The 26,279-nt window shown below is 41.0% G+C and overlaps 1 protein-coding gene across 1 annotated transcript; it reads right to left on the bottom strand.

Annotated features, from left to right (window-relative positions):
- Positions 1-1,139: 1,139 nt before the first annotated feature.
- Positions 1,140-26,279, bottom strand: LOC145345470 (adhesion G protein-coupled receptor F5-like). The gene is made up of 11 exons (XM_080193292.1): positions 25,890-26,279; positions 22,565-22,671; positions 21,051-21,109; positions 20,101-20,216; positions 17,217-17,389; positions 13,569-13,736; positions 9,954-11,342; positions 7,470-7,511; positions 7,324-7,380; positions 4,333-4,390; positions 1,140-2,294 (listed from the first exon to the last, which is right to left on the bottom strand). The coding sequence occupies exons 1-11, from the start codon at positions 26,260-26,262 to the stop codon at positions 2,278-2,280; spliced, it is 2,559 nt and encodes an 852-aa protein (XP_080049418.1). The 5' UTR covers positions 26,263-26,279; the 3' UTR covers positions 1,140-2,277.

Here is a 26,279-nt window from a genome sequence, read left to right as displayed (position 1 = left end):
TATTACTTTACTGTTGTCATTTAAAACATCACTACCAGAATACAATAACGATAGAAATGTGTAAAATAATAGATGTGTAGAAAACTACATATTCCATAACCATAGAATAAATATCACACAAAGAAAAAATAATGAACATTACACTGAAGTGCCCACCGTTATATTGTACTAAATGTAGTTTTTGTTCATTCATTTATGTTATTCTTTTAATCAACAAATTCTGTTTACAAAGGTCACAACAGGTTGTATCTTGCAATAGCAAATTTCGTAAAAATATAATAGTACAAATTTTATATCATGTTAAAAATAAACCATGCAAAAAAATTAACAATTTCCCTTTATCATAATTTCTAAATGCAAACCATGCATTTACATGGACTTACATTCAGTCATTGTAATGCACCGAAACCAAAATCATTTCTCGAGGATCAATTTTTCTAATGTTTAAAATATCATTTGGTAGAAATCTAAAACATACAAGTAATACAGATTTTAATATTACTCCTGTAATAACTCAAGGCAATTTGATGTGGCAAAGAACTAACTAAAGGACTAGTTGATACAAAGAACAATATACAACAAAGGGTCTTGCAGCACAGGAATCCAGGTCTGCTCCTAACAATGTCCTGCCCAATTGTCTAATTGAAGCCCTCCAGTTTCGGGAATGTTCACCCTCACTCCTGACTGACCCAGGTTCACATGCTCACGCCCAATGGCTCTGGCTCAGGTAAGATCGCTCCTTAAAAGGGCAATGCTACCACATCTCCTAAAGATGATTTTTACAGACATCTTTATCATATTAATTTCTTGCACTGTAACAATTGTAGTTGCCGCATTTAATATTGTCATCTTGTTACATTTAGTTCATTAGCTGTGAACAAAAGTTAACTTCCTTTCTCATGTGTTTTCTTTCATTAAGTATTTTACCCAATCTTTCTCAATGATTTGGAGTTCAATGAGCATTTTATACTGACCCACAGACCATGTAAAATTCATTCCATCGAGGATGAGCAAGACACACTTTCTCCTTTTGGGTTTTTTCGCTTTGCCCGTGGAAGGTGTTGATGTAGGGGTCCATAGACACATGAATGGCATCGTATGGCCATTATTTGGAACATAAACAGTGCATGACAGCAAACATGGGAAGGACATGTGGTATCTGTTGGTGTTGGGGGCAGGAGAGAGAGGGGTGCAGTAGAGTGGGGAGAAAAGATGGAGTGCTGGGATACCAAAGCATTACTCCACATCCTGACAAGCATCTTTTGCAGGAGGGCTCAGTAAATGATGATGAAAAGTGAGAACACTGGCAATTTTTTGCCTTCCCTACAGAGATACCAAGGTTTCTCCTAATAGCATTCCCCCGAGATGAACTCTGCTCCACGCCAACCTGAGTTATTGAAGTTCCTTGAGGAAAGTTTTAGCAAAATTCTCCATACTTTCAACAGAACATCAACCAAACCTCCGTATTCTTATCCAATCTGACAGCATTGTTTTGTGAACATTTCAAGCCACAATTTTGAGAGACTCTGAGTACAGCCAGAACAGGGATTAGGGGAATACACATGAGGATGTGGCCAGGAGTGTGAGGGATAGGGGGAGAAAGCAGTATGTTCACTCTCAAATATAAACAAGACACCAAAACAATTTAACCACAACGTTGTCTGCAGAACCAGATTGCCTGTTAACTTATACAAATGAGGAATCTGCGATGGTGAATAATTCCACTACTAATAGTACAACCTTATATAAAAAAAAGACAATCACAGTACAGGTAACTGTCAGTTTACACCAAAATATTCTTACATGTATCTTTTTATTGGTATGAGCTATTGCCCCAGTGCACAATGCGAAACATTGCTACTCCATCAAATATCGTGGGTGCAATCTTTCCGGCCCGCTGCACTGGTCAATCATCACAGTGAGCCGGGTTTTCTACCAGGTACGAACCGGTCTTATGCCGAAAGCCATCTTCTCAGCCATGTTTTGTCAAGGGTGCGACTCACGGCTCGCCGAGAAAACCGTGCCATTCCCTCCTGTTTTCGTGCTCGTTCAGCACTTAGAATATTTTTTGTAAGATTGTGCCCTGTGTGTTGATGAGAATCCCAATGCCACCAAGTTTTATACATTCATTTCTTACTGAATAGCTTCTAAAATAGTTTCTCATGGTGAAGATTGATCATTTCTGGATGTGAAGATGGTCAGTTTTATCTTTGAGCTCCAGTAGTTAACTCAGAGTAGAATATTAAAGAAGCGTCATAATTGCTGGAGTGTAATTGTTCAGTTAAAATAGCTTTCTGAAAGATTGGAACAGGAAAATGATCAGCAAAAGTTGGAATCACACAGTTGGAATGTACATTTACTTATCAGCACAGCTTCATGTAACTATAGCATTGGGTTAGATACCTACAGCAACAACAAACTGTATTTAAATAAAAGCAAAATATTGCGAATGCTGGAATCTGAAACAAAAACAGAAAATGCTGGAAAATCTCAGCAAGTCTGATAGCATCTGTGGGAAGAGAATGGAGCCAATGTTTCAAGTCTAGATAACCTTTCATCAGAGCAGTACAAACTGTACTTGTGTAGCACCTTTAAATATAATAGAGGTACTTTCCATTGTTTGACAATCAGACACTTAGCAGTGATGGAAGAAATGCTGGGCGAGATGGTTGAAGTCGACAAGATTTTCAAACTGAGAAGGGATTGTGGCAAAAATGTGGAGCTGAGAAAGCTGAAAGCTTAGACTTACTATTAGAATATTATAACATAATATAATGTCAGGCATTACATTAGAGCCTAATGGAATGAAAAGGGGGTTATAATACAAGAGTAGAGAGCACACCCTGGGATAAAGGACTGAAGAAAGTGGCATTGGTAGATGCAGAACAAACGTTTTGAATTTATGCATTGAGGAGATAAGGAAAAGGACAGTAAAGGATCAGGATTCTCTGTTTACATTGAGTGAAAGTTAGATGGTTGGCATGAGATCACTGGATAATCAAGCTTGGAATTGAGCAAGTCTTGAATAAAGATTTCAACAGTAATCAGAGAGAGATAAAGGTGGAGTCAGTAAATATTACCAAGATGCAAACTGTCTTATTGTGGATATGGTATAGGGTTGGAAATGCAAATCAGGGTCAAACAGAGCACTAGAGATGTGCATAAGATTGCTGCCAAGAAATGCACAAAATATAGCACTAGAGTGCAAATGTTGATGAAGTTGAACAGCAAAATTTTGTGGAAAATCTTCCTCATACATACCGCCATAGGAGTAGAACAACAAGAGGCAGCCTGAACCAACTGCAAGGTTGAGCTTTGAGCTCTGGTATCATTCCATGTGATTCCAATAAACATTTAGAAACTCAACAATGTATTATTTCCCTCTTACAATACATTAGGGTGAAGTTTGTGAGGCTTTACTTTCAGCATTGGTGTTAAGATAAGCAGCAGTGAGTTAGAGTTGAGATTATGGGAGGGATGGATTCTTTGTTCTTGTTCATTCCCACCCCACTGCCAGCAAGAATAGAGAATTTGGTGCAGAGCCAGAACTCCATTCACTTGTCCAGTGGCACAAGAGAAGGCTGAGAGTTTCCGGTGTATATTACTATATAGTCAACGTTGCAACCTGTACTTGTGCTGAATTTATCCTGCATTTTGTGTTTTTGGTTCAGATTTCCGCATCCATAGTATTTTCCTTGGATTTGAATGCTATCAGATCCTATTGATGTGACAGGACATCAGTTACATCAATTTATTCAGCTCCTTCCTGCTTTAGGAAGCATTTCATTCATTTGCAAGATCAAAAACTGTCAAAACCAACTGGGTGAATAACCTGCTTATTACTTTCTGTCCACCATTGTGGTCTCTACTGGTCAAACTGAGATAAAGCAATGTTCAGACAATCTATAGTTGCACAGTTATTAAATACATAAAAATCTGTGGGTGGATCCAATGAATTTAAAAACACATTCACAATATTTTAAAAATAATCAATCAGCATTGATATGCATGGTTTTACATCTCTTCCTGTTCACTGAATCCAAAAATAAAGAAGTATTTGAGGTAAAATAAAAGAGTAAATGAGGTGCAGTCATTAAAATATTTCAGACTTTATTCTGGACAGGAAACTAACTCGCAAGTGTGGTTTCCTCTAGAAATATGCTCGCAGTTAAAATCCAGGCCCAATTTGGTCATTTCGTGAACAGAATACAAATCTTTTCACTTCAATAATAGAAAATCAAAATTACAGCTACTCATTTAAAGTGAATTATTTGGAGTAACTTTTATCATGGCAGTGGATTGATTTTTGTTCAGCTTCATGAATATACTTACTTCTTCTAGATCGAAACTGATGATTTGTTTTTGAGGAAGTCTTCGAGGCGGAAGTGCTCTGAAAAATAAAAGAAAGAGTGTTAATGTAGGAAACAGCCTTTTTTTATTCAGTGTTTTTTTTAAAACCAACTCTCCCCATTTCTCTGTCTTCTGAACAGAATGATTCAATAAGGAACAGAACACAGTCAGAGAAATTACCAGCACACAGCCCAGAATTTCATGAGATCTTCTCTCTACAAATGTTGCTGCCTGCCGGGAACATAAGACTATGGCAATTATTTTTTCAAATATATGCTACTCCCAATGGGAGCCATCAGCAGAAAATGTGGGCAGAATTTTTTTTAAAAAGTGGCAGTGTCAGGGACTGACTGAAAGACAACAGTATTCTCACCAGAAACAAAGCCAGGTTTTCTCACCAGGTCTTCTCACAACCTGTCAAAAAGGAAAGGTGGGTGGAAGGGGATACTTAGGTTGCGCTGTCACTCTGGCAGGGCTAACAAGGTCGGCTCCACAGAGAGTGGAGCACTGTTTTAAAGGGCACCCCGGTCTCAAATCTCCAAGTTAGGTTGAAGGCCCCCGCTCCCCCCATGGACATCTGGATCCTCCCCATGGACAATTGGACCCCCCTGGACGAAGTGAACATCTCTAATTCTTGCAGGGAGAGGAGCACCGCTCAATGTATCAAAGATCAGGGCATTTCCTCACTCCAACAACATGCAAACATGAGGGTGACATGGCATCACCACCCCCCCCGCCCCCCCCACCTTCTGCCTACACTGGGGCATTCCATCTTACAGTCTCCACACCCACCTACCATTCACAGACTTTTCTCCCCTCACCCCAATGTGGCACAACCAACCTCTCCTTCAATCAACCAGCATATCACACCTCAAACACATTAGGAAAACCCTCCTAATGGAGCTCACCAAAAAGCCTGTCACACAGTGCCAACCAGCCACCTCCCTCAGCGCTCCGTGCCCCTGGCATAGTCCTCAATAGTGGTTTCTGTATATACAATATACTGTGAGATTGGGGCACTTGCGCAATGGTATCCCTCGAGCTTAGCTGCTGGCCTCAGAGGCATGCCAAGACTCCACACCCCACCCCCACTCCTGGCAAGGTTCACATTACAGCCCCTGTATTCTGCAAAGTGCTGTAAATTACCATGACGTTCCTTGTTGAAAAAACGGGTGAGAAAACCTCCCATTTTCTTGCCTATTTTACGCTGAGAATTTTTCTGAGAAAATCCCACCTCATCTAAATCTAAATTTAGTTCCCTCATCTAAATCATTAATGTATATTGGGAATAGCCGGTGCCCCAGCTCCAATCCCTGCTGTACACCACTAGTCTTTGCCTGCTACTTGGAAAGACAATTGTTTGTTCTTACTGAGAGTTTCAGCAAAAGACGGCACAGACTGTCTTAGTGATGGAGTGAACATGTGGAAACACATCTCAGGGGCTGTGCATAAGCTTGTATCTGTTTCAGATAGCTGCCAGGGAGAAGGAGGGAGTCAATGATTAGCTGGACAGTTTAAAGGCCCATCCCTCCAGGAAGGGCACGAGGCTGATTATAATATTTAAATCCTGATTAAAATATTATTTGTGAATCGGGGACAAAATCACCCAGGCTCACTTGCCTCAATGGCTTCACCGTGGAGGTCCTCATCAGTAAGGATCATGTATGATCCCCTTCAACAGGAACTTGAGGTAGTGGTCTCTCTGGTGGGACTAGAAGCCATTGAGGCCTCTGAGAGGCCTGGGACAAGGAGGACTGTGCTTCTTGGCACTGCCCAATAGGCACCCTGGCACTGCCCATCTAATGGGAGGTGGGAGGGTTGCTGCATATTCTGCAATTGTGGATCAGCCGGGGGCACGAGCTGTGCACTCTGCAATCAGGGATCAGGCACGTTGGTGATTGACCAGACCCCTGGGGTGGGCAATCGACTAGGCTGGGAGCTGGGTGGGGGAGGCGATCGACCACATCAGGGGGTGATCTTTTGCGGGTGGGGCATTGGGGCAATATCTGGGGGGGGGGGGCGCGGGGTTAGAGGGACTGCACAGAACAGAGAGATCTGTGCATGTGCAATAGCGCCCCCTAGTGTGAGCTGCCAGCTTTCTGGATAGAATAGGCTCTGTTCACTCCCTCCACTGGCAGAAATCAGATTGTGCATCATCTTTGCACTAAGTGGTGTAAGATTTCATTTGTGGCCTCACTGAAAAAATTGATCTGAAACTATTGTTTTCACACTCATTTGACATTCAGAATTTTTTTTGGTAAGATCACTACCTAGAGAATGGAGTTAAAAGTGCAGGCTGGTAGTTAATTTGAGAAAGAATTTTCACATCTAGCACCTGAAGCCTGACAATTTAGACATTGGGTGGATCAAGAAAGTTGGTGTTGAGGTATTGTCATCACCATACATCTGGAAAATGTCATGGTTTTTGAGGATGATGATTTGATCAGAATATCTTCTTCTTAGTGTGATTGAACATTAACCTGGTAATCATTATATATTTCAACCTTTCTTCACATCCTCCATGGTTGAGCTGATTCTTTTGCCATCTTGCATACATTCCTCCATCCTCCAGTCTCTCTTTATCCATCACCCTCCTTTTGCCCTTTTATTAGGGAAACAGCTTCTTGTTGGCTGAGCTCTGTTGCCATGAGTTCCATTCTCAGACACTCTTCAACTTTCTATTCCTCTACCATCCTTCAAAAACCTAATTGAATCTCATTTTTTAAACCAAGTCTTTAACCTCCCTTTCTTCTTATCAATTCTTTGAATTCCACCACGGGACATTGTGTCAAATATATAAAGATATTGCGCAAGCTGTTATCGTCCTTCCATTCCCACCGTTCTATTCACTCTCATAATAGCCGACCAATTCCATTTTATATCAGTTCGGAGATAAGGTGTTCATCTAGAGGGTTTATATTTATTTTCTTTTTAGATGGTAATTTTCTGCCATTCTTATTTTTCAAACCTTACCTTTGTTTGAGAAGAAAATCCTGACAATGAAAATTTCTTCAACAAGCTTTTTTGTATCTAAGTTAATGGCAGAAAAAAGTATCTTATTAGGTGAAGAGAAAATAAATAATGCTGGGAAACTGGTGGAAATGGTGAGTATAGCTTACCTTCTTATCCATGAATGTTCCAAAGACCAGAATAAAGAATCCCTAAAAAAGGAAGACATTCTTCAGCAGTTAACCAATAGATCTTTAACAAAGTGTAAACTTTTTTAAAACTTTGCACTACATATTATAAATAGAACATTTGTCAATAGATTAATCAGGTTAAAATAGATTTTACAAGCAGAGGTTTCTTTTAACCAGTGATATCCAATGCAAACCTTATCAGAGCAAATTCCTAGCAGGTCGGAAAAATGAGTTCCCTCCCTCTCCCATAAAAATGTTGCCTGGTGGTTTTAGATCCACACCCTACATAATCAAACCATGCTCATGGTTAAAATTCTTGTCCTTGTTTTCAAAGTGTTGGAAGAGATTATCAACATTGCTATTAAGTGGTAACTCAGCAACATTTGCTCACAGATGGTCAATTTGGGTTCCTCCAAGATCACTCAGCTCCTGACCTCATTACAGCTTTGGTTCAATCGTGAATAAAAGAGCTGAATGTCAGGTGAGGCGAGATCAACAGCCCTTGACGTCAAAGCAGCATTTGACTGAGTGTGGCGTCATTGTTCATCATTGCTGGAGGGACTAAACTTCTGTGTAATGGGTAGCTTTAGTGTTTTTGGAGCTGCACTTATCCTAGCAAGTGAAGAGTATTCTATTAAACCCCTGACTTGGGCCTTTTAGATGGTGAACAGGCTTTGGAGAGGGTAGGGGGGAATGAAGTGGATGGGGAGGGGTGAGGGGAGGTCACGAGGTAAGCTACTCATTGCAGAACTCCAAGCGTTTGACCTGCTCTGGTAGGCACAGTACTCACATGGCTAATCCAGTTCATTTTCTAGTCAATGATAATCCCCAGGATTTTGAAGGTGGGGGATTCAGTGATGGTAATGCCATTGAATGTCAAGGGGTAATGGTTAGATCCTCTCTTGTTGGAGAAGGTCAATGCTTGTGTGTGTGAATGAAACTTGTCACTTGTCAGCGCAAGAAAATCTGAGCAAAACCGCAATCAATAGGAACTGGGGGGAAAACTCTCTGCTGTTTGGAGTTATACATGGCATAAAGGAAGACAGTTGTGGTTGTTGGAGATCAGTCATCTCAGCTCCAGGACATCGTTGCATGAGTTCCTCAGGTTAGTGTCCTAGGACCAACCATTTTCAGCTGCTTCATCAATGACCTACATTCCATCATAAGGTCAGACGTGTGGGTGTTTGTTGATGACTGCACAATGCACAGTATCATTCATGACTCCTTAGATACTGAATCAGTCCATGCCTAAATGTAACAAGATCTGGACAATATCCAGGCTTGAGCTGACAAGTGACAAGTTTCATTCACACACACAAGCAATGACCATCTCCAACAACAGAGGATCTAACCATTGTTCTCTTGACATTCAATGGCATTACCATCACTGAATCCCCCACTATCAACACCCTGGGGATTATCCTTGACCAGAAAATGAACTGGATTAGCCATGTAAGTACTGTGCCTACCGGAACAGGTCAAACGCAATGAGTAGCTCACCTCGTGACCTCCCCTCACCCCTCCCCATCCACTTCGTTCCCCCCTACCCTCTCCAAAGCCTGTTCACCATCTAAAAGGCCCAAGTTAGGGGTTTAATAGAATATTCCTCACTTGCTTGGATAAGTGCAGCCCCAACAACACTAAAGCTACCCATTACACAGAAGTTCAGTCCCTCCAGCAATGATGAACAGTGGCAGCTATGTATGCCATCTACAAAATGCACTGCAGGAACTCAACATTTGGCAGCACCTTTCAAACTCACAACCACTTCTATCTAGAAGGGCGAAGCAGCAGATACCTGGGAAAACTATCAACTGAAGCTTCCCCTTCAAGATCCTCACTATTCAGACTTGGAAATATATCACCATTCCTTTTCAGTGGCTGGGCCAAAATCCTGGGACTCCTTCCCTAACAGCACTGTGGATGTATCTACACCTCATGGGCTGCAGCAGTTTAAAAAGGCAGCTTCAGCACTACGTTCTCAAGGGCAACTAGAGGTGGGCAATAAATACTGATCTAATCTGCAACATCCCCATCCTGTAAAATAATTTTAAAAAATCTCTTTATGGCCCTTCATATCCTATCTCTGGCCTACAATCATTAGAGATCTCTGTACATTCAGTTCTGTCCTCTTGTGTATTGCCAATAATGATCTTCACTGGCAACCTTGACTCTTCAGTTGCGTTGGCCTTAAAGTTTGAAATGATCTCCCTAAACATTACCTTGGCAATCCATGGCTCTCATTTACAGTGAGGTGGGTGGGGAGAGGAGATAATCAGTGGCTGGGAAATATGAGAAAGGTGGAGAATTTAGTACTCCACCTGTAAACTGAAGAACGATTCTTAAAGTATAGAATTTATCGAACATGCTTGACTGATAATAATTACTTCAAATATATTTGACTGCATAAGTATGGGTTAACTAAATAGTTAAATCAAACATTATAAAACAGATTATACATACCTGAAAAGCATTGAGAATAGTAAATATGTAATGGAAAACCTTAGGAGAACTCTTTTGAAAAGTTGGTATTCCAAATCCCCAGGTGAGTCCGAGGATTGGGGTTAACACAACAATGCTTCTCACAACTTGTTTAAGCGTTTCTCTCTCCTGATTATTTTCTCTGGATCTGTCCCCGATTGTTGGCCGTAACAGTTTAAATATGACAACAATCAGAATACTGAGGTTTATTGCGATTATAACCAGTGCAGGTATAACAAATGCAAGTAGAGGGTATTCTTTCTCCCAGCCAAGCCAGCAGGCACCTTCTCTTGTGTAACTGTTTCTTGGGTAGTTAGTTCCAATGGTGATGATCGAGATTATTAATGGAGATAGGTAACCAATAATAAATGATACTCCCATCATCGTTGACTTACTGAGAATATGGAATGGGAAAAGCAAACGATAGACAAGTAGTAGACCCAGGGTTAACATCCAAAAAAATAAGGCAAGGTAGAAAAAGTGAATGAAGAAAGTAGCAGCTGTGCAAGCCTCTGTTCCTGGTGTTACAGCTGAAGCCACAATGAACCATATATCAGCTACCAGCAGATTTACTGCTATATTCAGAATTCCAACATGGCGAGTATATGAAGTCTCATTTTTGGTCAGATGTTTCCAGACTATGGCCTCTATAATAACAGTGATTACTAAACATCCTATTGATATGGCAACTCCAGTTATGGTTATATATTGCAAAGGTGGGTCGTCTATAGAATCAGGGGACATTAAAATAGAAAAGGATGTCAAGTGCTCACAGTTGCATATGATATTTTCCCCATTAATTTCAGGCGTACAGCCAGTGTCATTCCATGTGCCGTTGCCATTAAAATCCCAAAATGCACACATGGCAGTGTTGAGATCAAGTGTGCGATTTCTTGGTGAGAAGGTCATGTTGATGTTCACAGGTTTCTTAACATTTAATGTTATCATCACAACAAGACCATTAATCAAAAAGTCTCCATTGAAGATTGTAGTATTGGGTAAAATATCAATCAATGTTTGATATGCAATGGTGATAACTGTGACATTTGGTGGCATATCTTCAAATTCTTCAGCAGAAATGAACACATTAGCACTTAAATTGGAATATTTTTCAATGGGAAAATTAGCAAAGGTTACATTAAAAGAGGTGTTTTTGTGCTGAAGAATGCTAGAGGCACGGAGCTCAAGATTCTCTTCTTTGATGTGTAAAGTATCATTCTGCAGCTTGAGGTGAGTATTAAAATTTTCCACTGACTGTAACAGTTGAGAGCTAGGGGGGTTGGGATTATCTTCATTTTGTGTGTTTGTGAGATCTTTCCATGTTTCTATTGATGCAGAAGAGATAACTCTGCTTACAGTTTGCAAGAAATTCTGAAAAACACAAAAGAAAGCTTTATTAATCAAATAGTCAATTTCAAATTCAAAGGCCTGAATTTTCAGGCCCATCTACATAACCCATCTACATAAACCATCCCCATTGATTCTGTTCCACCTACTGCCATTGACTAAGCATTCACATTCCTCTGGGTTGGAGAATTCTAAATATGCACAGCCCTCTGTGTAAAGAAATCTTTTCTTATCTTAAAACTAAATGACTAAACCCTTATTCTAATACTATGACCCTTATATTCTAGACTCTCCAATCAGGGAAAACATTTCTCAGTATCTATCCTGTCAAATCCCTTAGGAATTTTATATATTTCAATTAGATCACCTTAATCTTTCAAACTTGAGGAAATGTAGGGCTAATCTACACAATCTCTCATCATAGGACAATCCCCTCATCACAGGGACAAGACTACCGAACTTTTGTTACATCCCCTCTGGGTTAATTATATATTTCCATGATAAGGAGACCAAATTTGTATGGCCTCACTAACACCTTGTGTAATTGTTATGCTCTCTAAAGGAGATACACCCTGATCTTTATGACAGGGCGATGGCAAAATGAGGCTACTGGGTCAAATGATCGACCATGATCACACTAAAAATTCCACCCAAAAACTACAATGGTGGTGGTGAACTATTCAGCTTGGTTTTACCTCAAGACTAAATGCTGACATTAATTAAGTAGCGACAGAAAATCCCACATTCTAACCACTCTCCTGAATTTTCTGTCAAATTTATTGCTGACTTTTTTACATTTATTATCATAGTTTTGGTCTCCCTAACATGTGGAAATATCTTCTCTTCACATGCATTATCAAATCCTTTCATAACCTTAAAGATTGTAATGTTGTTGCCCCTCAACTTTTCCTTATCTGAAATAGTTGGTTCAATCTTTTTTGACAGCATACACTACACCAGATCTAAGTTGCTGTATCCAAGCCCAAAGTCTCTTCCCCAGGAATATATATTTTAGTGGAATATAACATAACCAGTGAATCAGTCATGAGTTTTTTTTGGGGGGGAAATCCTTCTGACTTGTATTTGATTCATTGCTGTTGAGATTGATGTGTTTCCCATTGAACTGTATCCTGCTAATTAGGATGAACCACGTTTGGATGTTCTGGAAATCAAGACTGCTTGTTAATAACTTAGGAAATTTTCAAGTGAACCTAATGTGGAAAAGTACTGACGAGAAGTAAGATTCCTCACGAAGAAATTATGGATGTTGACAGGTGAAAGAAATCTCACTTTCCTATACTACAAATTGGAGTATGCACCTCCAGCAAACAAGTAATTTGTGCCGTCACACTTTCTCTTAGAATTATAGAATCCTCGCAGTGCAGTAGGAAGACATTCGGCCCATTTCCCAAGCTTATTCTCCACCCTATTCCCATAAACCCACGCATTTACCCCAATAATGCTACCTAACCTACACATCTTGGGGCACTAAGGGACAATGGAATACGGCCAGTCTATCTAATCTGCACATATTTCGAGTGTGGAGGAAACCAGAGCATGCAGAAATAACACATGTAGACATGAGGAGAATGTGCAACCACACTCAGATAATCACCCAAGGCTGGAACCAAACCCAGGTTCCTGCCGCTGTGAGGCAGCAGTGCTAACCACTGTGCCACTCCGCTGCCCATCTTATTTGCGCATCGAATGTAAAAGACAGACCTTTCAGATTAGCGCCAAAATTCTACCACCGCCACGGAATTGGAGCAGGCGAGGAGCGGACAACAGAGATGTCCATTGATCTCGAGTGGGAATTTCCAGTCTTGTTTGAGCAAGGCCGTAAAATCTCCCTCTAATATAGTAAAGGACAAAATATGTGGCAGTCATTCAAATCTCAAAAAAGTATTCTGATAACACAATTCTGAAACATACTTAATTTTCTATACAAGCCATGGAGTGGAAGTTCTGAGGGAAATGTCCATCCCATTGACTGTTATTTTTCACTGTGAGACTAAAGGTGCTATGAATTAGAATAAGGCCTGACAAACTCATTTCATTCCACCCAACAATCTGAGGGTATAAACCAGGTTACAGTAGTGAAGGACTAACCTTCATTACTTAATGCACTGTTCCACAAAAGTGATTCTATAAGCAACACATTTAGTGTTTCCCCTGCTACTTCTACATGAAGGAGAGAAATGGAGAAAAGTGTCAGGCTCAAGACTGTTTCCAGCAGATGTTTGTTCTTACCTCCACATCTGTTTCATTAACAGTAGTGTTTACATTTGAAATTGATGTCAGAATGGTAACCACAGCTTGGATGTTGCCGGGGGTGATTATGTTAACCACGTCGGTGACATTGGATAATTGTTGAAGAAGATTTGAAAATTTAGTTTCCAAATCGGTGGTATTTACCGCCTGGAAATGAAATTAAAAATGATTTTGGAAACATTTGAAATTGATGGACAGAAAAGACAAAGTTGTAAATTGTGCACAGTCCATGGAGTCCTGGTGTAATTGCCTATCACGATCCCAGTGCACCCTCTATTCTCACTACATCAACAGTCACATAATCTCCTGGGAAAGGCAAAAGGAAATTGCTTTCTAACAACCCTATGCAAATTCAGTGAGTCAAAATGGCAAAATTCCTCTCTAGCTCACAAATATAATCATAATAAGTTCCAGAAGAACATCATGACTATGAAACATATCATTCAATACTCAACCTTCAAACCTGGACATGTTGTTCTAGATAAGGCCTAGCCAATGTCTTAAATTAGGACAACATACTGATTTTTTATTTTTATATTAGATCATTTTAGCAATGCATCCTAATACTCCACTCAATTTCATTTCAGTCTAGCTGCATCGTTTGTAACTTTACAGCAATACAAGTACTCATAAATCCTAAGTCATATGGTACACATCTGCTTGGTATTAGTCTACCTGCATACATAACACTGCATTTGTTGGTATTCAGTGCCATCTGCCAAACATTGATCCATTTCACCACTGAATTGCATTTATTTGTTAATGTCCAAAGTCCTAATATTTATGCAAAACTTCAGTTCGTTCTCAAGCTAGAAATAAGTTCACTTTATCTAGATTATTGAAATAGATTGTGAAGAGGAAAGGTTATAACACCAACCATTTGAGGACTTCATTCGTCTTCAGCTGGAAATACAACCATAATGCAACCCACTTCTTAACCAACCCAAAATCAGCCTGTCAATTCCAAAAAGAAACTACGTTTCTCAGTTTGTCTTTCTGTCTCTTCTTCTCTCCCTCCTCTTCCTCCCCCAAGTTTATGTTTTTCTCTCTCACCAGACTTTGCCTCTTCTCTCTCTCCCACATCTCCTGAGTCTGTGCCTCTTTCTCTTCTTTTCTGATTTGTGCTTTTATCTTAATTTCTCCCAGTTTTTGATCCTATCTCTCTTCTCATTTTCGAGTGTCTATTGATCTCTGCCTTCTTCAGTTTGTGCTTTTCTCTTTGCCCTCCCCAGTTTGTGTTTCTCTCTTTGCCCTCCTCAGTCTGGGTTGTTGTCTCCCCTACCATTTGTGTCTTTCTCCTTCTCCCCACACACGATTGCTTTTTCGGGGCACAAAGTTTCCAAGCTATTTTTTTGGACTACTGTTGCCCTCACAAGTGAGAAGGAAGTTGTTTTTCTGAACCATGAGAGGGCTCAGACAAAGTGTGTTGGTTACAAACCATGGCAAGCTGGAGTACCGTGTTTGTGTGAATTACAAACACAGAGACTATTTCTTCTGAGCTGCCAGTATCAGGATTGGATGGTGTCTGTAAAATTATGTTCTTGTTCCTCTTTGTTGTCAAAGCTTCAGGAAAAAAATGTGCCGTGGTACTTTTTCTGGGGAAGGACAGGATTGTTGGAGGGGATTAGTTACTGAAATCACTGCCAATATACTAGATGGTTTTGAGTTTCTTCATCAAATTCCTGATTGTGCTTTGAAAATGCTTTGAGAGTTCAGGAGATGATTCCGTTATCACAAAAAGCCCATCCACTGATCAGATAGCCACAATATTATTACAGATAGTTCAATTTGACATCCAGTCAGTGGTTATCCAAAGAATTTTAATGATATGATAATCATACTGCTCTTGAAGGTCATGGGAATATGACTGACCTCTATGTTCTGACAATAGCCATTATTTAACAGTCAGCTGGCATCAATGTTACCCTTCCCCAGCCAGCCTGGGCACCAGGTTTTCTGATTCTTAAACCTTTGAGATTGAGGATAGCTTCCTTCCACTCCAGTTCAATGGAATTCTGAGATGGTCAATGAACTCAATGCATATCTGCAGGCTCTGCTACAAGTAGGGAAGTGTTGCTTTGAGATTTGGGTGGATGAGATTTTGGGAGGTTTGTGCACTTTCACCAAAGCCTTGATTTTGCCTCAAATGTTTCCAACTAAGTCTCTCAATGTTTTCAGTGCCTTCTGAACAAAACTTCTCCATATTGGTCAGTCACAAGTCAGAGACTTGTCAATAGGGATGTTTGACCTCTTTAGCAATGTTTTGAGGACATCCCTAAATAATGTTCCTGTTATCCTCCTGGGTGCCTCCTGCCACAATCGAGTTAGAACATAAGAACATAAGAAATAGGAGCAGGAGTAGGCCATCTGGCCCTTCGAGCCTGCCCCGCCATTCAATAAGATCATGGCTGATCTGTCGTGGCTCAGTTCCACTTTCCCGCCCTCTCCCCATAACCCTTAATCCCCTCTCTTATCAAAAACCCATCAACCCGCTTCTTAAAAATATTTAGCGAGGCAGCCTCCACCACTTCAACGGGCAGAGAATTCCAGAGATTCACCACCCTTTGAGTGAAGAAGTTCCTCCTCAACTCCGTTCTGAACCGCCCCCCCTTTATCTTGAGGCTGTGCCCCCTAGTCCTACTGTCTTTTTTGAGCGGGAAGAGTCTTTCCACCTCTATCCTATCCATCCCATTCATCATCTTATACGTCTCAATGAGATCTCCCCTCATTCTTCTAAACTCTAACGAGTACAAGCCTAGTTTATTCAGCCTCTCCTCATAGCTCAACCCCCTCAACTCCGGTATCAGCCTAGTAAACCTCCTCTGCACTCCCTCCAAGGCCAAAATATCCTTGCGCAGGTGCGGCGCCCAAAACTGCACACAGTACTCCAGCTGCGGCCTCACCAATGCCCTATACAGCTGCAGCAAGACCTCCCTACTTTTATATTCAATCCCCCTCGCTATGAAGGCCAGCATCCCATTCGCCTTCCTGACCACCTGCTGCACCTGCAGGCTGGGTTTTTGCGACTCATGCACAAGGACCCCGAGGTCCCTCTGCACCGTCGCCTGCTGCAGTTTTTCGCCACGTAAGTAATAGTCCTTCCTACCATTCTTCCTACCAAAGTGGACCACCTCACACTTGCCAACATTAAATTCCATTTGCCATTTCCTGGCCCATTCGCCCAGCCTATCTAGATCCTTCTGCAGACTCTCCACACCCTCCGCACAATTTGCCTTTCCCCCAATCTTGTAGAGCAATTGCTTTCGGAGTTTGGTGCCAGACAAAGAAATTATATTTTCAGACCAGTGGAGTTTTTTTTGTGATTGATGTCTCAAAGCTGGGCAGCTTCACTGGGGAGAGGATGTTACTCCAGAAGTGCCTTTTTCAGCACAGGATTTGGAGAATTTTGAGAAGATGTCACTTTGAAGTGCTTATTCAGCATTTTAACTTCAGTGCCTTTGTGAATTCCATATCTTCCAGTCCACCAAAAAAATGTAAATTCTGATCCTTAGCAAAATGGTTTTCAACTAACTAATGGCTGTGTTAAAACAAAACAATGAAGAATTTGTTGTGAGCACACTTTACTGGAACAGCCCTGACTGTAGTTTCTACTTTAACAGTTCATACCTGAAGAATATTGTTGATTTCCTCTGATATACAGAAATCTAATTCCTTTTCATATTTTCCATTCTCTCCACATCTTCTCTTCTTAACCCCTGGCTGATTTTCACAGGGGATTTCTGCAGTGGTATTATAGTTTGTTGTGCCATATATTTCATTATGACATGGTATTTTATCATCTGTTTAAAGAAAACATTGATACAGCTTTCCAAAAGCTACATAATTACTATTCCTTTAAATAATCATTTGTTCCATATTTATCAGTTCTGTATATACCTGATTATTGATATATGAATACATACCACGGTGCATAGAAGCGTAATGGAGAACAACTATTGACAGATAATTATTTCTATCCGCAAGTGTTATACAAATATCAATGGGTTTATTTGGAACTGGGGTCAGTTGGCTTGCTATTAAGTGAAATGAATGAAAGGGGAAAGTAAGAGTCAATGGGAGAAATGATCAATTCCATCAGGCTGGAATCAGGTGGAAGAAGCCAGCTTTCCACTCCTTCCAACAGATTCCAGCCCAGTGGAGTTGATCTCTTCAAAATTGCTTCCAATGTCTTTTTTTTTCTTCCACTACATTCCTTTGATTTTATACCAAACCAAAGTAGTTCAGGACCATTTCAATGTCTGGGACTCATTTAAAAATAAATGGCAAGCTGCTTGAACACTTGGAAGTGGCTGCACTGATTAAGGTTAGATTAGAAGGAGGCTTCAGATTGATGATGGGTTGTCTCATTATACAACACTAAGGGGGCAATCTTACCAAAAAGGTTCTATGTGCCGAACGAGCCTGAAAATGGAGAACTGCGCCAATTTTTTTGGATGAACGATCATCAGGCACTTAGGAAAAAAAAGAGCCCAATGTGATTCTTGCAAGTATGGTGAGGGGGTGGAGCCTGTGTTCACCGAGAAGCTGGCTGCTGAGTTCCAGGGGCACCCCAATCTCCCATTACACTGTGTACAATCTGCCTGCCTCCCTCATTATGGCCACGCCCCCTTCATGGGCCCAATGCATTCAGGCCCTGCCCTTAGGCCCCACCCCCTTGGACCCTGCCCCCTTAGCACTGCCCACTGGCTTCTTTAAATATTTAAAAAAAGGAAAAGGTGGGACCTTACACTGAGGCTGGGGAAATAATAATAGGGAACCAGGAAATAGCAGAGCAGTTAAATAAATACTTTGCATCATTCTTTTAACTTTCCAAAAATACTAAATAATCAAGGGGCAAAAAGGGAGGAAATAAATACAGTAGCTATCACTGGAGAAATGGTACTAAGCAAACCATGTGAGCTAAAGGCTAATAAGTCCCTTGGACGGGAGGCATCTTCTGAAAGTAAACGAAGTAGCTACAGAGATAATGGCCAGAATTTTACTGGCCCTCCTGCCACGAAAATCAGAGCGGACGAGGGGCGAACAACGGAAAGTTCTATTGACCTCAGGTGGCATTTTACGGTTTTGGGACGAGTGAGGCAGTAAAATCCTACCCACTGAATCTACAGGATTGGAAAACTGCCAATGCTAAACATTTATTATTCAAAATGGGAGGTAGACAAAAATGGTAACTATAGGCCAGTTAGCTTAATATTTGTCTATTTGAAAATGTTAGTAAATTATAAAAGATTATTAACAGAGCATTTACAAATACATAATTTAATCAGAGGCAGTGTATCTTCATGAAGGAGAAATCATGTCTGATAAATTTATTAGAATGTTTTGAGGTGGTAACGAACAGGGTAGATAAAGGCAAATCAGCAACCGTAATGTACTTGGATTTCCAAAAACCATTTGATAAGGTACCGCACAAAAGATGATGTAATAAGGTAAGAACCCGTGGCGTTCAGGACAATATATTAGCATGGATGGAGAATTGGCTTACTAAGAGAAGACAGAGTTGGGATAAGATGGAGATTCCAAGACGGCAACCTGTAACTAGTGGATTGCCGTATCTATAATATGTATCAATGACTTGGACAAGAGAAGTGAATCTCCTATTGCCAATTTTGCTGATTACAGTTTGAGTGGGCAAAAACTTGGTGGATGGGATGCAAAGAACAAAGAACAAAGAAAATTACAACACAGGAACAGGCCCTATGACCCTCCTATCTTGCACCGACCATGGTGCCCATCTTAACTAAAACCCCCTATGCTTCTGGGGAGCACATTCCTCTATTCCCATCTCATTCATGTACTTGTCAAGACACCCCTTAAAAGTCACTACCATATCTGCTTTCACTATTTCCCCCAGCAACGAGTTCCAGGCACCCACCACTCTCTGTGTAAAAAATCTTCGATAAGAAGTCTCACAATACCAGTTAAAGTCCAACAGATTTATTTGGTAGCAAAAGCCACTAGCTTTTGGAGCACTGGCTGCCCCTTTATCAGGTGAGTAGGAGTTCTAATCACAAATAGGGCACATAAAGACACAAACTCAATTTTCAGAATAATGATTGGAATGCGATTCTCTACAGCTAATCAAGTCTTAAAAGTACAATGTGAGTGGAGAGAGCATTAAGCACAGGTTAAAGAGATGTGTATTGGATTCATATCACACTATCTGTAACCCCTAGGACTTGCCTGGACTTGCAAAATCTCACTAACTGTCCTGTCTGGAGACAATACAATAGGGAATCTCCTAATCTCCTACTACCCTAATCTCTTGATATCTCAGTGAGATTACTACATTTTGGCATTAGTGATTCAAACTTTGCAGCACCCTAAGGAAATGAATTTTCTTAAATGGTTACAAAATTGTCCAAAGTGCCTTAACATCCATCAATGCAAATACAGGTACCCAACAGGTACCCAATATTTTAATCTTTACACATTTAGAACTTCAAATGTTCACTAGTAAAATTATTCTATTATTCAAAAGATTACTTACCAGGTAACAATTCAGTTTTGTATTTTGGAGAAAGATTTTTGATTTGGGTGGTGATTTCGTTCGAAGTTAAAAGTTTCTTAGAGACCACTTGATGGACTATAATTACACTCCCATTGCTAAATCAGTAAAGACAAGAAAAAGATTTTTATTATTTTAAAGATTATTTTAGCCATTTTCTTAATTCAATTCATTCAAATTAAGAACTGAATGAAAGTATGAATGGATGGCAAATTCAACTTTCATCTTCATTGGTAAATGGGGGACGGGGTCATATCCCGCTGGAGAGGCCCAAATGGGCATGCTGAGTGGGCCACTGTGCACACACTGATCTGTCAGTGTGGAGATTGGCTCCTGCACACTGCTCCCCCCATCGCCAGCCTCCTGACTGCCTTCCAACATTTTCCCACACCCCCTTCGCCCCGATCCTGGCCTCTCCCTCCTGATCACTGGCCTCCTGACCACCAGCCCCCAATTGGCGGCCTACCCCACACCCTCCCGGGCCAGCCCTGATCTCCCCCCAGGGCCAGCCATGACCGACTCCCCCACCCACCCCTCCCCCCGTCCCACCACCCCCACTCATGCAGACATTTTCAAAATTTGTGTGTTGTGAGGAGCTTTTATGCTTTGCATGCTTGTGGAGTGAGGAATCCAAAAACGCTACTACAAGCGCCCAGATTATGGGTAGGCGGGAGAGGGAAAGTGTCCACATCCTAGAAGAAGCATCAAAGTGCCCCTGTCAATTTTTACGAAGTGAACCACCCTTAAACTTGTGGTCTTATTTGCAGGGCAGAGCAGTCCAGGCAATGACAAAAAAAAATCATGTGCCCGAATTAAAATGTACCTGCATATGTTCCTACCTGTATAAAAAATTCTCTGCTTTAAAAGTAGCCCATAAAAATAAAAATAAAACACGACTATGAAAATGTCTCCTTTCAGAACATCACACTTACGTAAATCCTAGAATGTTCACTACAGCATCAGGTTGCACAGATCGGTAGGCATCTTCCAGCTAGAAAAATAAGCAGAAATAGATTAGAAAGATTATGTTCCAAAAATAAACAGCAAAAGTGTGAATAACAAATTTAAATCTAAAGGAATACATACTTAAAAATATTATTACAATACATTAGTGCCACAGCGTTTGTTATAGCAGGGCATCAAATGCTGTTTGCAGTTAGTTAGATTTGCCCTTCAAATCTAGATTTTTACAAATTGCTAATTTGCTATGAGGGAAACCAGGCATCTGCAATGTGAGTGAAAATAAATCTTCATATCATAAAGCTCACTGACAATTAAATTCACCTTCTGTACTGCAATATCAGTGCCAAAGATGTTGATTGGTAATACTTAAAACTTATCACATTGTTGAAAGCTAATTAGATTGGACTGGACAATACTTACCCTTCTGTGGTAGGATTAATTTGTATCTCAAATGGGACTTCACTCTATTCAAGTCATGTCAATATGAGGCAGACCATATTATAGTGCAGTTTACAGAGCAGCAGTGGATCTTGGACAGCAACTTTTGGATATTTGAGCTGAACCGTGTGGCTGTCCCTATATGAAGTTGCAGTGTCATTTCAATATCACTAACAGTGAGTGTTACTATCCTCACCACCATTTTGACAGCACTGTGTATAGCACACAATCCTTGTCACACATCACACCTTTGGCAAAGTGATGACAGAATCATATCAAAAAACATACAATGGATGAATAAATCCACCAAGATTAAGGCAGTGTCTATTCTTGAACCTAAAGTTCTAAATATTTAATACAAGTATCCTGTAGTAGGGAGTTCTTGTGGCATAGTGGTCGTGTTCAGTACCTCTGACCTAGAAACCCAAGATTTAAGTCCTATGTCTTTGAGATTCAGCCAATGTCCCTGACTACCTGGGAGCTCCCCAGTTTGGCCATCACGAGGAGTGATTGTTGCTGTTCCCATGTCATGCCCAAAGTTTGGAAGATTCTGGGAGCTGGGAGAATCCGGCGTCAAACATGATCTGCATATTTGAATGTTACTTAAAATATGCTAATTGCCCTCACGCCCTTTCTGAATGTGATCCGGTTTGCACCAGTAAAAAGGGATCAGGACAATTGGAAACAATTTTGCGCCAAGCGCAAAACCGATTTTTAGACCGGCATGCTATTTTCCCGGATCGGCATTATCTGCACCAGGTGCATCGAGGTCAGGAAATCACTCCCTCTGCATCCAAGGTGAGGATATTAATCCAATTTTTTTTTAAAATTCAAAATACTGCGCAGTGACAGCGTTACATTTTCCCATTTAATTGTCTTCAGAAACTTTTCAGATTTTTCTTACTAGTGTTACTTTAATGCATCAGCAAGGCCTTAGAGCAGAATTTCTGTTAAGCATGGCTGAAAGGCAAGATTCACCAACAGTAGCAAACTGTTAGAAAAAAACATTTTTGATTTTATAAATCTTGGTCATTCAGTTACATACCAGTGTCTTAAATTCTTTGGAGAGACTTTTATACAAGTTTGAGGAAGAATTGTTCAGTTCATCTGTAAAGGTCAGTCCTGAAACTTTGACTGCATAGTTCTGTCTTGCTGCAGAAAAACATTTTTATTTCATTATTTATCAAATGTAGAGAATGCATAATTATTTGTTTTACGTTACTTTGTGTTATTAATTAATTATGGTTGTTCTGTAATCCAATATCCCACAAAGAATTATGGATGGAATTTTTCAGATAAAATTTTAGTGATTCACAGCTAAGTGAAAACAAAATCATCAACTTATGAAATTAAAAGGATGTGGCTAGATTTTAACATTTGCCTGGTGTGAAATTGGAATTATTTGCACCGAGCATTTGAACGCTACCAGTGTTCTTAGATCTCCCAAAATGGTGTCTACACATATGTACCCTTTTGGAGCGGTGTTATGCTAGATGCCATATTGGTGAGGGTATTAGTACGCGTGCAGTAAACGATCGCTGGAAGTAGCAGGCAGGCAACAAATGTGTATTTCCGTGGCTTCCTGTCCTGCTTTGGACACAGGGGAGGTGGGAATTTCCGGCCCCAAAACCAGAAAATACTGCCCAAGGTCAACTAACCTTTGCATGGACTATCCTCTGCCTGCTATGAATCTCCTGGCAGGAAAATTCTATTTCCCCACTCCCCTTGCTTTCTTTCCTCCTTTCCACTTCCTCTACGTAAGTCCCTAGGGCAGCTTCTCAAGTTCTCGAGGATCCTATTTTCTTCCATTATATGCCATTATTTGATGTTTCACATGTTTACATTCACTTTCTACATGCCTGCCAGCATCTGCTCCAACCGCAATACCCCTCTTCTTTTAACCAGACAAGTTAGCTTTAACTGGTACTAGCCAGCCTGAATGTTGGCCTCCTGCTGAAGACTGGAGCTGTAAATAAAGATGGTGCATTTTCTTACTTTCATCTTGAAGAATAAGGTTTCTGAAGCTCTGTAGATATAGGAAGAAGACCCTTTGACAAAGGGTCATCTGGACAAAGGGATATCAGCTCTTTTCTCTCCTTACAGATGCTGCCAGACCTGCTGAGATTTTCCAGCATTTTCTCTTTTGGTTTCAGATTCCAGCATCTGCAGTAATTTGCTTTTATACGGGAGAAGTCATACTGACAAGCACAGAATTGTGACATCTCATACTCTCCTTCAGCCTGCAGCTACTCCCTAACCCATCCATATCCTGCCCCACACAATGTGTGAATATACATTTAACAGAGTCTCACCCTTGATCAAACAATTTCCTTCCTGCCCCAGGAACTCCTCCTGTGTGCTGCCAGTACAGCTGTACAAATTTTGCCAAGGTAGCCACTACCTACCCAACTCCTCTCCAGTATGTTGTGATGTAAAGGGAACTTGTAGCATTTTTGCTGAATCAGGCTTGATAGGTTAGACACTAAGAGGGTGTTTTCCTCACTGAGGAATTGAGAATAGCGAGTTGGCTAAAGGGAGGAGAGTGTGGACAGCAGAATCTCAAGGTAGGAGTTTTCCTCACTTCATCACTTGGGATGAGGTGAGGAAAAACCTCCTGATGCAAAGAGCTGTGAATCTTTGGACTTCTCTGCCCCAGAGGATTAAATGCATTTACATCCGAGGTGGATGGGCCTGGATTATCAGCGCACTAGAAAGTCTCACTCATTGTGAGAATGGCAGGGAAGCCCTGCGTTTCCAAACACAGCAACAACCATTTTCTCAGGATCAGCAATTTTGCGCCTCTTGTGAGTGCAGCAGCCCACAGGAATCAGCACTGCTCCATTCATGGGGGATTCTGTTGGGGTACATTTCTGAAATTCAATGTGTGCAGATTAGACCTGGTTGGAGCAGATCTAAACTTTATGCATTTATTTGGATAGTCAGGGTGGTCTTTTGAAGAGGTAATGTATCCCTTTGGATATGATCCCAGGTCAGCTTTGAGTCTGGTGGAGAACTCCCATTCTGGGGCTGGATCTGGCTTGTGGCGCTTTTATATCAGGCCCGTGGGGAGATTTCAAACTCCAGCCCCACTCCATGTGTGCTGCACTCTGGTCCAGCCACTGCCATTGTCTGACACCTGAGCCTCTGCCACACTCTCCAGAAGCCCAGGCTGTTGGGAGCGAGCGAGGCCCAACTTCCAGGAGCAAGAGCACAGGGCAGGGACAGTAAGGTGCTGGCTGCCAAATTGGATGGTGAAATGTGAGTAACCCAGGCCGGGGAAAAGGGAACAGGACACTTGGCTCCATTGGTGGCTTACCCCTCTTCCCTCTCCCTGATCCATTGGTGTCCCAGGACTGTGACTCAACTCCTGCACTCTGAGGAAAGAGCCCCTTCTCCCAGTCCAGATGCAGTCTTGGACTGAGAGTAGGCCAGAGCCCTGGGTTATTAAGTCACTGCACAGGACTGGTTTAGGGGTGAGACAGATTGGGAAAGGAGAAGGAGAGAAAGTGAGAAAGCAGAAAAGGAAAGAGAGGCCAAGTGGGGAAAGGTAAAATGAGTGCCAAATAGACAGAATCAGAAAGGAAAGCCAGCAAAATGTTGAGGTGAATTTCAGGAGTATTGTTATTGAGATACAAAAGCTGTGATACCCATCTTTAAGAAAAATGAATTAAGTTGGTTTTTGTGTGTGTGTGGGAGAACCACAAATTAGTTTGTTTATGTGAGAATGGCCCGTAATACGAAAAAGATTCCCCATCCCTGCTTTTGAGAGAGATCAAATGCCCAGTGGAAGATGTCAGGTCCCCTTTGGGATTCTAAAAGGTAGGCATGAATGTGTGTAAAAAGTGCATAAACTAATTGGAATTGTAAATCTAATTTTCAATTGTCAAAGATGTCAAAACAAACTGTCAAGTGGAGCTCTCAAAAGAAACTGTCAGAAGTGTCAAAATGAACTATCCAGGGAACTGTCAAGATGTCCAGGCATTTCAAAATCCAGCCCTTTAACTCTTTGAATAAAAGCTTCTGAAGTTTAAAAAAAAACTTGCTATTTCACTCTGACACTTAACCCGAGTCTTACATTACCGTTAAGCATTACAAGATTAGTGCTGCATGACTGATATCACCATCATCCATTATCATAATGCCTGCCATTCAAGGGTTTAACTAACAGTTCCAAGTGGCTGTGGGGTTTCCTTAACTCTGTGAAAATCTAAATGTTAGTTTTCAATAAATTTTCTGCAAATAAACAAAGTTATAAATGTATTTGTAGTACAGTGGAATAATGTTTCCTTAAAATAATCTTAGCTAGATAGCAGCCAGTTCATATCCGCAAGTGTACTTGCAGGTAAATAAATAAACATTGTGCAATTCACCTAAATTATTCAGCGTGGTCAATCTTGTTGTTGACACCATTGTGGGTGTTGTTGACACAGTGGTGGGTGTTGGTAACACCATTGTGGGTGTTGTTGACACAGTGGTGGGTGTTGGTAACACCATTGTGGGTGTTGTTGACCCAGTTGTTGTTGACACAGTGGTAGGTGTTGTTGACACTGTTGTGGCTGTTGTTGACACAGTGGTGGGTGTTGTTGATATAGATGTTTTTGTGGTTGTTGCTGACATTGTTGCAGCTGTTGTTGTCATAGTTGTTGTTGTTGATACAGTGGTGGATGTTGTTGACACTGTTGTGGGAGCTGTTGATAAACTGATGGGTGATATTGATACCGTTGTGGGTGTTGTTGACACCATTGTAGATATTGTTGACA

Source organism: Carcharhinus amblyrhynchos, chromosome 7 (genome assembly GCF_965287045.1).
Source record: "Carcharhinus amblyrhynchos chromosome 7, sCarAmb.v2.hapA, whole genome shotgun sequence".
In the NCBI taxonomy this organism is placed as follows: Eukaryota; Metazoa; Chordata; class Chondrichthyes; order Carcharhiniformes; family Carcharhinidae; genus Carcharhinus; species Carcharhinus amblyrhynchos.
The sequence above is the reverse complement of the archived record's forward strand: the minus strand, read 5'-3'. Positions and strand labels throughout refer to the sequence as shown.